Source organism: Martes martes (assembly GCF_963455335.1).
Source record: "Martes martes genome assembly, chromosome: 1".
Taxonomy (NCBI): Eukaryota; Metazoa; Chordata; class Mammalia; order Carnivora; family Mustelidae; genus Martes; species Martes martes.
Window position 1 is genome coordinate 84250547 of NC_137888.1, and position 17332 is coordinate 84267878.

A 17332-nucleotide genomic window follows, 5' to 3' on the forward strand; every position below is an offset into this window, starting at 1 on the left:
TTTCCACTAAGATTTAGGGATAACTCACTCACTCTTTTATCTCATTGGCTCTACTTCCTCTCACCCATCTCTAAATATTGATGCTCTCAGGCTTTGGTCCTTTTCTCTGCCTATATTCATTTCCTAGGCGATTTCATTCAGCGCCATGGCAGCATCTGTACACCAGTGACTCCCAATTTATATTTCTAGTCCCCAACTCTCTCCTGAGCCCTGGCCTTGTCTATCCTATTGTTTACTCTCCATTCCTGCTTGAATGTGCAACAAGCATTTAAACTTACCGTGACCAAAATAGAACTCCGTATGTAGACTCCTCTAACCTTCCTCCTTCCCCATCTTCCATCTTATTTATCCAGGATAAAAATGTAGGATACTATGCTTTCCTCCTCTTTCTCTCTCTCATGCCAACATCCTTACCACGGCCAAATTTTTACATGATCTGGCTTCTGCTTATTTCTCTCTGTCCTCTCCTCCCACACTCTACCTTGACATAGCCTCATGGACTTCTGGCAGTTCCTTTTACATGCCAGTTATTCCCATCTCAGAACCCTTGCACTTACTTGTCCTATAGTCATTCCCCTGTCCTGTCCTACCTCAGCACACTCTATTCCCTCATCCTGCATTATCTCCACAACACATATCATTAGCTGACAACCTATTATATATTTGTATGTTTATTTGTGTGTCTTATTCACTAGTATCCTCAACTTCTAGGAAAATACTTGGTATGTGGCAAGTACTCAGTATTGTATGATTGTTGCTGTGATATAGCAATGCCCCAATAAAATGGTGTCTCTGTATGATGGAATTCCAAAACACCTTACATACTTATATCAATTTACAAATATGTAGTCTTTATTTTTATATGAAAATTTTAAATTATTCATAACTGTCTTCTAATTCAGTAATTTAAAAAAATATAAAATATTTCTAAAAGTATAAGTATATATAAGTAAAATACACAGTACAATGAAGCACAGTGTTTACTATGATACCTAATGAAGAAAAAGGGAACATTTTTTAAAAATCACTAAATTTAAAAATTAACAAACATTTTTAGGACTCACAAATTTGAACTCAATCTCTCTACGAACAGCTACTAAATATATAAAAATTTATTCCTTACCAATAAGCTTTGATGTCGTCACAATGTCTATCAATCAATTGGGTATAATATGACTCTAGTTCTTTAATTAATTCACACTTAGGGCAAATTAGGAAGCTCATAATTCTTTCATATAAAATTAACATATTAGTAGATGAGAAAATGAAAGCTAATTTGAGGAAATTTTACACTGTTAACAAATTTCATGGAAAATTATAAAAATGCACTTACTTTTTTCATCAGCTTTGTCTTTTATTGCAATGGTATCATTACTCAGAGACACAGTCTGTGCATTCAGAATATCTGTTCTCATTCCAGGAAATTTTGGAGAAGAGATGAAGCGGCCTTCATAAGAATATAAATAGATACCACCACCATCTACAAGAAGAAAATGTCTAAAAAAAAAAAAAAGAATAAAAATACATTCTCAAATAGAAGCTTACTATATTTTCATTTTTATACTGGAGAAAAGTTTATTCTTTGGAAAAATCTAATTTTTTTTTCCTTTGAAAATTTATGGCATTGCAAAAAACAATTCAAACAATAAAGCAAAAGCAAAAGATCTCTAGCAATCCTCTCTCTATAGAGATAATTTAGGACAAAGTATAGATATATTATAATTTTATTTTATTAACTCATTCCTGATGGACATTTATTTCAAATTATTCATTGTTTTAAAGAATGTCTATACACACGTTTTAAAGAATGTATATACATATCTCTGTATGTCTACCTTACTTATTTCCTTAGTATAGCTTCTAGAAATATAGTAATTGGCTCAAAGGGCATATACTTATAAAATTTTAATATGTATTTTTAAACTGCCCTTTAAAAGGTTTTAATAATTTACACTCATATTACTGCCATACTGGAGTGCCTGATTCCTCGATGCTGAACACAGTATTACTTTTTAAAATCTTAGGTTCAAAACTGTAATACCCTTGATTCAGAACTATTTCTTGATTTAGGAATTGCTAAGTGTTCTTTCTTGCCATGGAAACCAATACATACATTTTAATTAAACTAATACTTGAGTATTGGTATGTAGTTTAATCGAAGGGTTTGGCCCTTACACATTAATGTATGAAAACAATATTTGCTAATGTTGACAAAGTGACACATCATATTAGTATATATTTTTTCTTTGTTTCAATACTAAAACCTTTTTCTCTCCTGAACAAGATACTGTGTAAGCTTTTAACCTTCTTGTGAGTAACACTGTGTTTCAAAGGGCAAACATTTCTAAATGTAGAAACAGGACAAACATTAGGCAGTAAGTAAATTATTCTTTAATTGCCTAATCTGTTATGCCATTAACATATGCCTTTACTAAGAGCATATTCAATATACTAATAAGTAACGTATAAATAAAATTTATTTGGCACTGTTCAAGTAAAAATAATTTCAGAAATATGGTTTTTTAGATAGCTGACACCTTATCTTTTAAGTGGAAAAGATGTCTTTTTGTATTAAAAATGTATGATATTACAAGATAATATATTTCAATTTCACTAAACAGATGAGACAAAATTTGACACAATTTTTCAACCACTCAAGGTCATCAATGTGAGGATCATCTTCTTCAGTAACTGTTTAACTGACAGCTTTGGTACTCATGAGAATCTCCCGGTGCATCAGAATAATTAAGCTATTCAGCGACACAGTTCTGCGCTTTTTGTTTTCTCTATGCTGCCTTACCAGGCAGTCACTTTTCTTCTTATCCTTGTACCAGCCTCTCACAGCCCACCAGCATTCCTCTTCTGGTTTACTATTTATAAAAGCTGGGGGTTAGAAAACCTGGTAACAACACTATTAAGAGATTGCCTAGGTGTGAGTAAAGGAATGAGGAATAAAATATACGGTTTTAGTGCAAAGATTTCATGGGTAGCTATTTTAGGCAATTGCTGATTCTATTTTCAAACTTTATTTCTGGTTTTGTTGGGTTGTAGCTTCCTAAGACTGACCTTTGATTCAATTGGATATCACTGTACTTGATAGACCGACTGATGATAGTTTTCATAGAAAAGTGTGGGTTCTTGAGGAATAGCTATTCCCAATTTACTCCAGTTTGTTGGCCTGGAGTTTCATGGTCCTGCATATACCAAAGGTGTGGGTAAAGAATATTATTTTTCAAACTTCAGATCACAGTCATGTAGTGGCTCATAAAATCAATGTGTTTCAAATATTTAAAACCAAAAGTAAGAACTGAACATTATAAAAAATAAGGGTCCTGAGGTCAAAACGACCTTATAGTAATTCCCCCATTTCTTTCTTTCTTTATTTTTTTAAAGATTTTATTTATTTATTTAAGAAAGAGAGAGAAGGGGACATAAGAGCGGGAAGGGACAGAAGGAAAGGGAAAAGCAGACTCCCCACTGAGTGCAGAGCTCAACTTGGGGCTTGGTCCCAGGACCCTGAGATCATGACGTGAGCTGAAGTCAGAAGTTTAACCAACTGAGCCACCCAGGCGCCCCAACTCACCCATTTCCCTCTCATTCTCTCATATCACTACTTTGATATTTACTGAAATAAATTTAGTCTCATCATTCTTAATAAATTAATTCCTTTTATATTTCTCAATTTAAATTTTTATTATAGTAAATGATGAGACATATAACCTATATATAACCTCCAAGAACGTTTTTAAAGAGTGTAGAGAGGGGTGCCTGGGTGGCTCAGTCAGTTAAACATCTGACTCTGGATCTCAGCTCAGGTCTTGATCTAAGGCTCATGAGCTCAAGCTCCACACTGGGCTCTACACTTAAAAAAAAAAAAAAAAGTAGAGAAATTCTGAGACCAACAAGTTTCAGAACCACTGACCTAATAGCTTGTTCTTACTTTTTTCCTTTAAAATAAATAGAAACAGACTGATCCCAAATGACTAATATACCATTCTGTAAGTGTATGCTTTAAAGAGTACTTTACCGCAATCTGAAATATTTTAACCCCATATTCAAGAGTCAAACATGATAAACAAATACCTTTCTGCCTGCAGAATTAAACTAACAGTTCCTTCTTTAAGATCAAATATAAGTGGCGTATTCCAGTTCTTCGTACTAAAAGATAAATAAAATGGATATTTATTAACTTTTTAAAAAACCAAATACTCTTTAATAAATAGATAAGTATTCACTTTAAAAAGTATTATCAGTTTCACCATAACTGTATATATGTCTATTATAGCACTAGGCACATTGTTCTGAAATAATTCACTTACATGTCTGTATCCCTGACTAGAAATCAAACTCTGGATAAGTAATAAGTATTCAATAGTAAATGTTCAACAAATGTTTATTCTAGGTATCACAATATGTGAATTGAGGAATCCTAAGTACATTTTCTATCATTTATTAGCTCTGTGATTTGGGCAAGTCATCTTACGTTTCTCATCTGATAAACAGTAATGGTATGGCTCCAGGAAGACAGGACACATTTTTGGCTAGCCAGATCAGGATTAGCGATCTGGTTGCACCACCTGTAGGCTTTCTGATCTCAATAAGCTTAATCTCCTAAGAATCAGTTTCCTTATTTGTAAAATGAAGATAATGGCGACTCACCTAAAGTGCCTAGCTAACTGCCTGTTATATAGTAGATCTTGAACAAACAGAAACTATAATAACAATAATGAATATGAACATTTTTCCAGCAGGTCTCCCAATGTTACTGATGGTCCGAATGAAGATTTCTGTGAAGCATTCTGTAAACTAAAATACTGTATAAATTTAAGTTATGACCATGCTTATTGAATGAATGGATAAATAAATGAACAAATAACTCCTTTGGTTTCTATAGTGTAGTATGATTCAAAGATAGGCAAGAGGGAGAGAACATGTACAAACTGAAAACCCACCCCAAGTCATCAAAATTTCACAGTTTAAAATGTCTTATTACTCTTATATATTCTGAATTCCTCTCAATTATTTTCATGAAACCAGTTCTTTAAATCAGATTAAACCTCATATTCAGATCCAGAAAGCGTGGGAAGGGGAAGGCTGCAGTAAGTGGGCACACTGATGGGAAATTAATACTGGCTAATGCCGGTAAGTAAATGCATTTCAATAAGTAAATGCATGCACAAAGCAAAACAATGAATAAACTACAAATAATTAGTAAGCCTGGTGTTCACAGGTATGATAAAGATATGTGCTTTGTACTTTAGAAAATATATCATAGCATGTTTCATTTATGTAGTCATTTGAATTAACCTTCAGTCTTTGATAATAGTGATTGTGAGGGTTTTTTTTTTTTTTTAAAGATTTTACTTATTTATTTGACAGAGAGGTAGAGAGCACAAGAAGGCAGAGTGACAGGCAGAGGGAGAGGGAGATGAAGGCTCTCCGTTGAGCAGGGAGCCCGATGCAGGGCTCCATCCCAGGGCCCTGGGATAATGACCTGAGCCGAAGGCAGCTGCTTAATCGACTGAGCCAACCAGGTGCCTGACTGTGAGGTTTTTTAAATGTCCCCCTGCAAAATATCTGGTATTTATGACAACTGGGATATATATGTCTGCCCCAAGCCACACTGATGAATAGAGCAATTTTCTAAAAATTATTTGAATTCTAAATTCTAAAAAATTATTTGAAAAATCAAATGAAAATTTAACATAGAACACTTATGTATTATTTACTTTTTCTGGAACTTCTTTTCATATAAAACACTATAATGCTTACATGCTTATTTTAAAAATTATATTTTTATTACTAAAAAGGGGTAACAGTTATCAAGAACTAGGAGTCAAACCCCAGCTCTTCCTTTAGTAAGGAAGTTTAGTAATTTGACCTAGGGTAAGTTACTTAAATACTCTGTATATCCTTTAGTTTCTTCATTTTGTAAAACGGAAATAATAATAATACTCAACACACAGGGTAAACTAGACCACGATCATAAAGACAGTACAATAGTGCTCAATAAATGATAGTTGTTATCTAAAATACTAGTAGGTGTTCTGGGGCCCCTGGCTGGCTCAGTCAGTAGAGGATATGATTCTTGATCTCAGAGTTGTGAGGCTGAACCCCACATTGGGTTTAGAGTTTACTTAAAAATAAAATCTTTAATACATAAATAAATAAAATAAAAATACTAGTAGGTTTTTTAATTTAATGAAATATATTTTGGTGATGATAGGTCTCAGCACTACCTCATTCCCACTACCTGGTATTTCACTTTAATAAATAATTTTGTACCTTAGTAAATGTCTTGACAAGAAAGGGAACGCATGTCTAAGTCAGAAAAGAAGAAAAGCAGTCTTATATTTTGCCACATATTAACTAATATATGAAAAGTAGAGTGACAAAAAAAATTAAATCATAACTGCCAAACTTTTCTTAAGTATTTTAAAAAGCAATTTTTCTAATACAAGTAACACATGATACTAATCCTATGGATTCAAACATTGCCACTAAAACTAGCAAAATAAACCCATCATTTGGGGTGGTTAAGAGCCCTACCTTTCTTCAAACAAACCCTAAATTGAAGAGATCTTCTCTATTTTTCCTCAACTCTGTGAAAATTAATTATTCAAATGACTATGTGCACTAAATGATTGTGAAATTTCCTCACATTCTATAATCTCTCCCCTGTATAGCAACTATTTAACTTGGTATCTTTCTTGACTTTCCCGAGTCTTACCGTTGCTCCTTCTCATTCATATGAGAAAAAAATTTCTTATATTAATTTAAATTATATTAGCTTAAGTTATATTATAACTTAAATTGAGCCACCTGTTTCTTTATCCCCTCTCTTCTCTGCTTCTTCCATTTAATTCTTGACTGCTGTCCTAAGTTGCAGATTCTGATTAGTAGCAGATTTACATATAGTGAGTGAGAATTTTTAATATATAGTTGTAGTAAGTGTTACCGTTAATCATATTGGATAACTTTGTGTTGTGTATTACTGGGCTTAGGAATCCAAGATACCACTATACTTTGTTTTTTGATTCATTTATTCATCCAAGAATTTTTTTTATTAAGTACCTATACATGTTGAACACAGTACAGTGCTGGATACTGGGTGTACAGTTGTGAATAAGACACATATAGTCCTTATCTTCAATTTTATATTCAATGATTAAACTATAATCACATGATGCTATAAATATAAGCACAGAATGTAAAAAACAATCCTTAACTATTCACAACTCAGGAAAGTAACATAGTGGTGACTTGAGTTTCCTGGATAGTTGAGAAGTCAGCTCAGGGCATGCTTAGGGCCAGCTTGTACAAACTGGTATATTTTCAGGAATTCTGCAAGCCAACTGTTTAACAGAGCTATTATTTAAAAATAAATTATATAAACTTTTAATTCAGCAAATTATATTCAAAACAAAGATAAGTGCTGCAAACCTATTACTTCCAGATGATCTTACTATATTTTACTATTATCTATGCACTTGAGATTATTTACATCTGTTGTATCTATATGGTGGCAATTCTATATAATGGCTTGCTACTGTGCATCTCTTTTCAATTCTGCTTTCAGTGACATCATACTGGTATCTTGAAATCAGCCTTGGTAGAAATATTTACATTACAGAAACAGGCAAACACTGAAAATCAGGTTTGTTTGTTTCCAGAAAGCTAGTTCAACATTCATCAGTACACACTGAGTTACATTTTTAAAAATACCAAGTATATTTGTTTTAGGCACAAGTTTCTTGGGTGTACTGAAATTATTCCTTGCTTTCTAAAAAGCAGATTGAATATATTTTCCTTCATCATCTCTGGCAACTCTGTATCTTCAGTATGAACATCCATGATTACCCTAGGCTATACCTCCTTGTGTCTCTGTTGAACATCTTTCAGCCTGTTGTCAGGCTGCTAGCTGTCCCCTCTCTTCCAGTGGCTAGCTAGGGAGGTCCTCTTCCCAACACTTATCAGCTGTTCCTCCGGACTTTGAAATCAAGTTATACTAAATTCCTTAGGACTGTGAGTAAAGAAAGAGTAAACACTCTCAGAGAAAGTATTTTCTATTATAAAAATGATTATTAACCTCTGATGCACAACTTTATTAGATTTATTTTCAATGGTTTATAGCTCATTTTAAAATCACTTCTTGATTGGGAATAAGTTAGGATAAGTAAGGTTTTAATAAAATTAAATTTAGAACCAAACCATGTTGATAGGAAAGGCTGAAAGTAAATTTCCTCATCACAGACAAAACTCTGAATTTTTAAGAAATGCAAGATGCTTACGAGAACACATAACATTGAAGAGACGTTGAAACAACTAAGTGTGCATAGTTCAAAGATGCTTTAATGACTCTATCACGGAATTCCAGTAAATCCACTGCATCATTAAGAACATTGCGAACCTAAACAAGGAAAAATGAAATACCAACAAACAACATTAAAATACATCAGCATTTTAATTAGGTAAGTTAGCAAGATTTTGAAGCATAAAATTCAATGCACTCTAGATTACCTAATCATATAAAAAAGAGTTCAGTGGGAACTAGCCATAAGACAACATACTTGGCTTGTATAAAAGTCAACTAACAAAAGAAAGACATAAAAAAAAACTTCTTAGAAATGTAGATTTCTAACCTGAAAGCCAATCTGAATGTCAGTGTAGCAATGGAGAAATAAGGTGAAAAATGCTGTAACACTGAGATATAGTAAATAATATATATGGCATATAGGAGTTGGAAAGAGACTATATGATTTCTATCCAAACAGTAAGAATATCTCTTTTTAGGGCTAGATCTTACTTTAAAATTTAAGTTCTTATAAAAAGCGATATAATAATTTAAAAAAATCAAAATGGAATTGTAGGTATTAGTAAAGCTGCACAGCTGCAGAGTGAAGAAGTCAAGCTGCACAGAGGGGCACAAGTATTTCCATATGTTAAAACATAGAGATAATATATAAGGAAGCTAAGTACCAACAAACAAAAATTTTACTTATGATAGTCAAACCATTATAAAAGTAATAGAATAAAGTTAGCAAGGATTTTAACCCTTGGCAGTATCTGCTTACAACCCTGAAGTTGATGGACAATCTGCAACAAATTAAGAAAAACGTCAAGCAAGCTAAATTTATCTAATCTCTTGTCAATACCAGAATGGGTCGGACATTGTAGTAAAAGGTGAAAGTAGAGAAAAAGAGATTAATTGTACCTAGAAGTTAGAGTTTTTTAAAATTCCCCTCAAAATGTTACCATCTTTCTAAATAAAATGTGACAACTGTAGAAAGGGTATGGAAAAAAGATAAAAAGATAAAGTCAAACTTCTTTTAAGTACTTCTTCAAAGCACTTACACCTATAAGGCATATTATATTTTTATTATCTGCTCTTCAACTCCCATCCCCACAAAACTACCACCATGATAGATAGCAAAATTACATATACATATATTCCTTGGCCCAGCAATCTTACTTCTAGAATTCTATTGCAAAGACAAATAAGCAAAATCATGAAATAACACACACATGAAATGCTGTAACTATCTATAGCTCTATTGGTAATAGCAAAAGACTGGAAACAGCCCAAATGTCTATCAGTAAGGGATAGACTGAATAAACTATGGCATACTCGCAAAGTGGAATACTATACAGCTCCAAAAAGAAAGATCTATAGAGTGATCTCCAGGATATAGTGTAAGGTGAAAAATGCAAGATGCAAAACAATGTGTACAGTATAAAACCTTTCATCTAATGAAGGGAAGGATATGAAGATATATGGATTTTTTTTTCTTAAATGAATACTTTAATCAGTATATAAACAATTAGGTAAGCTTATGGAGAAGCTAACCAAGATACCTACATTGGGAGATGTAAGTATCTAAATTTCCTATATTTCATTTTGTTACACACTATTTATTCAAGTTGTTTATTGTATAAATTTTCATGTGCCATATTAGAAGTCCTTTATTGTAAAGACCATTCTTTTGTCTGATGACAAACAGCAGCCATACTGTTAGTGATTATTCTGGACCTCCACGTTGGATAAATTCAATTTCTTCTTGAGATACAAGTTTCCTTCTGTATTTCTGAGGTAATATTTTCATTATTTCTGCAGTGTCTGGTGGGCCCTGATGCATGCAAATCTGGTGATTTACTCCCTTTAGAATGCTGTGAAATTGAAGAAGAGTGAGATGGTAGTCCCGCTGATCTGAAACTTCTGATACACTGGGTTTAGGATTGTCTCTTCTGTCAGAGTACCATATCAATGGAGTATGTAGCTTGACTACTGGAATGACCCTGCCAGCAGATGCCATCTTGCTGTCCATCATCCCCTGCGATGGGGCAGCTTCTGGGGCGCTTGCTAGGCACAGAAATAATAGGAACCCTGAGGAGTTGGGGATGGGCACTGCCTGTGATATATGGATTTGTTTATGTTACAGAAACAAAGCAAGAAACCCAAAACACTATTCATAACATATTAATTGATGTTGTTATTTTAAACTGTATTTTGGAATATAGTTTAATATATGTGTGTGTGTGTGTGTGTGTGTGTATATATATATATATAATGTAAGATAGATAGGTAGGCCGAAGATGGGACCATTTGAGCGTTAAAGAGAATAATGGTTCTCTAAAATGTTAAAATCTGCAAGTTTATAATGACAACATTATCATCAACAACAACATTCATGGGGAATCAACTCATTATTTGAAAATTGGTAAATACAGAAAATAACTTCATAACTATTTCACCTCAGAGTAACCAAATGGCTGAAAAGGCAGTGTCTCATGGAAGAACTTTAGCTAATAAATGTGTTAGGAATGGTAGAATTACAAGATTACCATTTTGCAAATCATTTTGAAATATGGTTCTAGACAAGTATTATCAATGGCTGCTAAAAATATTAAAGTAAAAGCCTAAAGAGCTCTTTAGACTTTTTTTAATGATTGATCAATCAAGACTTACAATACCTGAACATATTAACCATAACATCATGAAAAGAGAGCTAAGCTGACATATGCTGTCTTCTGATGTGATGCAACAGGAAGTCCACAGCATTGATTACAAAGTGTTCTTTATCTTTATCAAGGCTCTAAATCTAATAACCAGTCTACAGGAAATATAGGGGTTAGATGAACACATTAAATGGAATCACACCATAGGAATGCAAACAGGAAAATGTGAAAAATTCAGCAGAACAAACCACCTGGCTTCTTAAGCAAATAAGAAAGAGAAGAAATTGTTTCAGATTTAAAAAGACTGAAGACACAAATCAACTAAATGCAATGTGAGACTTTGTTTTGTGACATTAACAAGCCAATTATATAAGTATGTATTCAGAAAATAACTGGAGAAGTGGGACCTGTTATCATAGAAAGATAGATTGAGGAAACAACAAGAGAAATGTGAAATGCTACTATGGTTATGATAAAATAAACAGTTTAATCTTTTGGACACTTTTTAAAAGTCTTACTACAAAACAGCAATGTTGGACTATATTAAAGAAAAAGACACTGATACGTTTGCTTCACTCTTCAGTGAGTAGGGGAAATGACTGCAAAAGGGGGAGTACTCTGATCGTAGGTGCTTCAAAGGATTGGTGTTGTTCAGGGAAGAAGAAATTATTGTGGCCTGAAATCAGCAATGAAGGATAAGGAAGACATCCACTCAATCTCTAGACCCAGTAATACCTGGCATAAAGAGGAAGAACACTTCTACTTGAGAAGTCTGTAGAAGAAACATTGCTCTCAGGAATCAGACAATTTTGACTTGAAACAAAAATGTGAATAGGGCTTTCAGTAAGAAGGCTGAGTTGTGTCTGCAAAGCCACGGATGTATACTGCAGGTTGCATACTACACAACTCCAGGGCTAAGAGAATGGGTCCCCTAGAACCAAGCAGGCCACGACTGCAGGAGGCATCTCTGCAAGTCTCTCTTTAAATCCAAGGCTTTTTGAGGTCTTTCATGAAGGGGAGAAGACACTACCTTGCAGATCCCCATGCTCTGATTTTAAAGAGACCTAAATCAGGCCACTTGTAACTTCAAGTACTTTTAGTACCATTAGCTAGCAGAGCCACTCTCCTCCCTGCCTTTCCTGCTCTGCTTCTGGACCAGGAGTCCAGCAGGTCAGAGACTTCACTCCACACTCTCCATTTTTATTTCATTTCTGCTGCACAGAGATGTTTACCTTGTTTTTGAGTCCAGAAAAGTCTTTTTATTTTTATTTTCTTTTGTAAGATTTTATTTATTTATTTGCCAGAGAGAGAGAGAGTGAGCGAGAGCACAAGCGGGGGAAAGGCAGGCAGAGGCAGAGGGAGAAGCAGGCTCCCCACCAAGCAAGGAGCCCAATGCAGGACTTGATCCCAGGGCCCTAGGATCATGACCTGAGACAAAAGTAGAGGCTTAACTGACTGAGCCACCCAGGTGTCCTGAGATAAGTCTTTTTAAAAAATACATGTATTTCATATATTATTAATCTCTTTGGAGTCACAGGTAAGTCTCTCTCCCAAGTGTGAACTTAATGATACCATCTTCACCAGAAATCTACAAACTTTTTTAAAAGCCCATAATACCATCCTCTCTTAAAAACATTTTAAAGCGAATGGAATGGAATGAAAGTTTTTAAAGGAAGTTATATGGTAGTTTCTTTATAGCAACATGATATGCAGTGAAACAAACTAGCTGTTAATACCAGTTTGGGGAAATACAATATTTAACAGTACAATTGTATAAGCCTCTGCCATTATTCAACTACAAATAGGTTTCTTAAAATTCATATTTGCCTAAAGCATCCAATGGGGGGGCTCGCTTTTTTGTGAATCTAGAACACTAGAACTAAAAAGGAATAAAACATCTCAGCCATAATAACAAAACACCCTGACAACTGTGGTTATAATTTCAAAACTATGTTAAATCCCACATCAGAAATGTACTGTGCTGAATATTTATTTTTTTAAAGATTTAAAGATTTATTTACTTACTTATTTTTATTTTTAAAGATTTATTTACTTACTTTATTTACTTATTTGGGGGGGAGGGGCAGAGGGAGAGGGAGAGATTTTTAAAATGCACCCATTTACTGTGTTCAATTTAGGTTATTTCCAAGATTAGCCTCTTGATATTTGTATCACCTAATACTTCTACCTGACCACAATATTTAGACTACTCAGATTGACATAAACTCAAAAATTCTGTTTCTACATTTCCAGAATATTCATTTAATCCTATACATAGATATAATCATAGCAATACTTGCCATTTATTTTTGTTTTACATATATCATTTCATTTAATCCTGAAAATCGCTCTATTATTAATTCTTATCTTTACAAAAGATAGAGTGACTAAAACTCAATCTTGAATTATGGCAACTATGAAAAGCCAAAACTGTGCCCCTTGCTAAATTGAGAGGAGCAGTAGAGAAAAAAAGGTAAAGAGGAGACCTGAGAAATGCTTCATCTCCTTCACCAGTACTCTCTCCCTTCTAGGCATTTCTTCCTAACAAAGACATCAGCTATTTCTTTCAGAAAGCATCATCCACGAGATTCAGCCTGAAGGCAAAGGACAGAGGAAGAAAACTTCTCACTCCAGGTTACCATACACAGAAAAGCTGAGGTCCAGGGAGACAGGTAAAAATGAAGCCTATTGCCAGGTAGCAACTGCCAGGTCCAACTCTATATTTAACAATTTGGACTCAACATGATCCCTGGTTTCTATATTAATAAAAAACAAACCAACCAACAGTCTACTAAGTTTCTAAGGAAATTGTGAAACTCCAAACCAGGCAAACACACACAAAAAAATGTGATTGTTCAGTCCCTATGACAATCCATGCCTCCTCCCCCGCCGACCTTACAACAAAACTAAGTGCTGCTTAATGTACAGTCCTCAGAAAGGGAATGCTCCCAAGTGGGAGATCTTCCCAGAAAAGCTCACCAGGGTTGCCAAATTAACCAAGCAACTAACTCTACTGCAAAGAAAAAGAGTTCTCAGTATATTCCTGGCCAGCTGGATTTTAGCTATGGACCTGGTAATAACAATGTGTTGTTTTCCCTCTCCTCTTTTCCAAATAGCTTTCATCAGTCATCCTGTTTTCCCATCACTGCAAGTTAGCAATATGGGGGAGGGGGGAGCGTGGAGAGGAAGAAAAATAAATAAAATTCACATTTAGTTATAGTTTTCCAGACCAGAGATTTAGAACTGGATGGAATAAGTGGATGAGTCTAAGTTATTTTCTTTTAGGGAGGGATGGGCTTGGTTTCAACTGCATACAGAATAGCTGCATTAGTTATATAAACTGGCTGGTGAAGTGGCTCTCAGTGCTCTCCACCTTCTGTTATTCACGTCCGTGGATATGTCTCTCCACTTGTGTGTGGACTGGATCTAGCAGTCTGCTTTCAGTGAACTGAATATGGTAAAAACGATGAGGTGTCACTTCTCAGTTCAGGGCACTAAAAAATTGTGACTCTGTGACTTATGTCTTGCTTATACTCACTCTGGCCCTTCTCACTTGCTTGCTCTGATAAAGCAAGCTGCCAAGTTTTCAGCTGCCCTTTGGAAAGGCTACATATAAGGAACTGAAAGTGGCCTCCAGTCAACAAGAAACTGAATCCTTCAGTTCAACAGATCATCATAAACAGAATTCTGCCAACAACCATGTTAGCGAGCTTAGAAGCAAATCCTCCCCTAGTGGAGCCTTCAGATGTGACTAAAGCCCTAGCCAACACCTTGATTGTAGCCTTATGAAAGACTCTAAGCCAGAAAACCTCTCTAAACCATGCCTGGATTCCTGACCCACAGAAACTGAGAATTTACAAATGTTGCTATTTTAAGCCATTAAGTTTTAGAGTGATTTATTATGCAACCAAAAAAGATAACTAGTACAGTATGGCAGTAAACAGCCAAAGGATAAACCATAGTGGAAATGTGTTGGTTTTTGTCTCCCCAGAATCAAATGTTCATCTCTGGTAAACATACCCTGGTTCTCCTTTGGGGACCATTCTCTCCATTATTCTCAGTAACCAAGAGGTTTAGATGAGGTTGACTCATCCTCCCCCACAAACTAAATACACTCAACCTAATCTTGACACATGAGACCTGATGCTAAGACTTCTGTTGGAATCACTGTGGGCAGTAAAGCACCCTTCTTGTTGGACCTGAAGTTGAGAGAGGTAAGCCTGGAACTATCAAGGCCATAAACGAGGGAGAGGTTTTGTAAAAATAAAGCCAATACAGAGAAAAGGAAAGTCAAGAAAGAGAAAATGATGAAATCTTGTTGACATTTAAGCCTCTGAATCCAACAATGCCTTGTCTATTTCTCGACTTCACGTGGAAGAAATAAGCTTCTTTCTTCACTGTTTACCTTAAATCAATTTGACATGAATTTATGGGGAAAAAAAGAGAGAGAGATTTTTCAACATACTAATCTAGGAGGTTCCATGAGAACAGGGACCAAATTTATTTTCATCACAACTTCATTTCCCATTGCCTACCCCAAGGCCTGGCAAGTAGATATCACTCCATAAATATCTGTTGAATGTGTGAATGAAGGTATTCTAAGAAAAACACTGAATAGGTCTAACTTAGCAAAAGTGTAATGCAAATGTTTTATAATCACTGAAAGAGTAAAACAAAACACCTTTAAAAAAATTAAAATAGTGCTCTAGTTCTAAAACTTTGAAAGATTATTTAGAAACATTATTTTAAGTATAAAGGGAATTTGGATTAGAAAAGTCATTTTAGCACCTCCACTGTTCACTTTATCTCGTGTAAAAATCCTCTAATCTCTAGGATGACTCCTTTTTATTATGTAAGAAAAACTCCTCTTTCTAGATATATTCTCATCTTGGGACATTTTTTAAATTAAGGTTAGAATTTATTTTAGCAATACTATATTAGCTAGCTCCCCATGCACTATGTGAATAAAATAATCATGTCCCCAAATCAACTGATTAGAACACCCAATGCGAGGCACCTGGGAGACTCAGTTAAGCATCTGCCTTTAGCTCAGGTCGTGGGGTGCTGGATTTGAGCCCTGCATCAGGCTCCCTGTGCAGCAGGGAGTCTGCTTCTCCCTCTCCTTTTGCCCTTCTCCCTGGCTTGTGCTCTCTCATGCACTCTCTCTCTCAAATTAATACATAAAATCTTATTTAAAAAAAAATAAACTCATAATGCATTCTTTGTCACGGATACAATACTATAAATAATGTTTTGGTTTCCAGGTTAATTAACAGAAAAATCTATTTATACATAACATCATCTAGATCCAAAAACTAATTTACAAGAAATACAGAAGACAGAGGAGTATGTCAAACGACACCATAGTGATACAATCAGTAAAGTCCAGACTATGGGAAACTCTGCTGGACAAACAATTTGGTTTCTTCAACAAATAAAATGCAGGGAGTAAAAACAGAGATTGAAGGGGAATCTATAAACTAAGAGACTTAAAGACATGTCAACCAATTACAACTTGCAAACCACTTTGGATCTTGATTCAAACAAACTAAGTTTAAAAAATGTGACATGTAGGAAACGACCGAAAATTAACACTTCCTGAATATTTGATAATATTAAGGAATTATTATTTTTAAGGTACAATAATGGTATTTTGGTTATGTTAAAAGAGTCCTGGGGCACCTGGGTGGCTCAGTGGGTTAAAGCCTCTGCCTTCAGCTTGGGTCATGATCCCAGGGTCCTGGGATCAAGCCCCGCATTGGGCTCTCTGCTCAGCAGGGAGCCTGCTTCCTTCCTCTCTCTCTGCCTGTCTCTCTGCCTTCTTGTGATCTCTGTCAAATAAATAAGCCCGATGTAGGGCTCGATCCCAGGACCCTAGGATAATGACCTGAGCTTAAGGCAGAGGCTTTAACCCACTGAGCCACCCAGGAATCCCGCCTTAAGAAGAAGCAGGGTTAATCAGCCATGGAACATAATCATACCTGCATGGTTCTTCGTTTAGTTAATGTTACTTGAAAATTTTTCCACTCCCAACGTTGCTCCACCACGTGTGCAAAAACAACATGCCCATTTCCACAGGCTCCAGCAATCTGAGTGCCATCAATTGACCATGCAATGTTAAATATGCTGCCAGTGTTGGGCTTTTCTAAAGCATATGACCACTGGAGAAGAAAGAATGAGAGAAAAATCGATATACTGAAAAAAAAATCTTAAAGAAGTTTTAAATTGAGCATACATTAACATTTTAAGATGATTTTTAAAAGACTGTGTCTTTATCCTAGAACTAGTATTTTTCATACTAAAATGTGTACTGAACAGAAGATATGGATGTAATTTTTAAAGTACATAGTAGAATACGATAGGAGTATGTAAAATC

At 34.9% G+C, this 17332-nt stretch overlaps 1 protein-coding gene and 1 pseudogene across 2 annotated transcripts in view; both read right to left on the reverse strand.

The window, feature by feature from the left end:
* The window catches only part of IFT80 (intraflagellar transport 80), a 95621-nt gene that overhangs the window by 31838 nt on the left and 46451 nt on the right, over positions 1–17332 (reverse strand). The window contains exons 7-10 of the mRNA XM_080797091.1: positions 16938–17117; positions 8292–8410; positions 4084–4158; positions 1334–1497 (exon numbers count right to left, since the gene is read on the reverse strand). Of these exons, the coding sequence (XP_080653217.1) occupies positions 1334–1497; positions 4084–4158; positions 8292–8410; positions 16938–17117 (538 nt within the window). The remainder of the gene's footprint in view (positions 1–1333; positions 1498–4083; positions 4159–8291; positions 8411–16937; positions 17118–17332) is intronic.
* Positions 10020–10328, reverse strand: LOC308338813 (alpha-ketoglutarate dehydrogenase component 4-like; annotated as a pseudogene). Its single transcript has one exon. The product of its transcript is annotated as an alpha-ketoglutarate dehydrogenase component 4-like (transcript).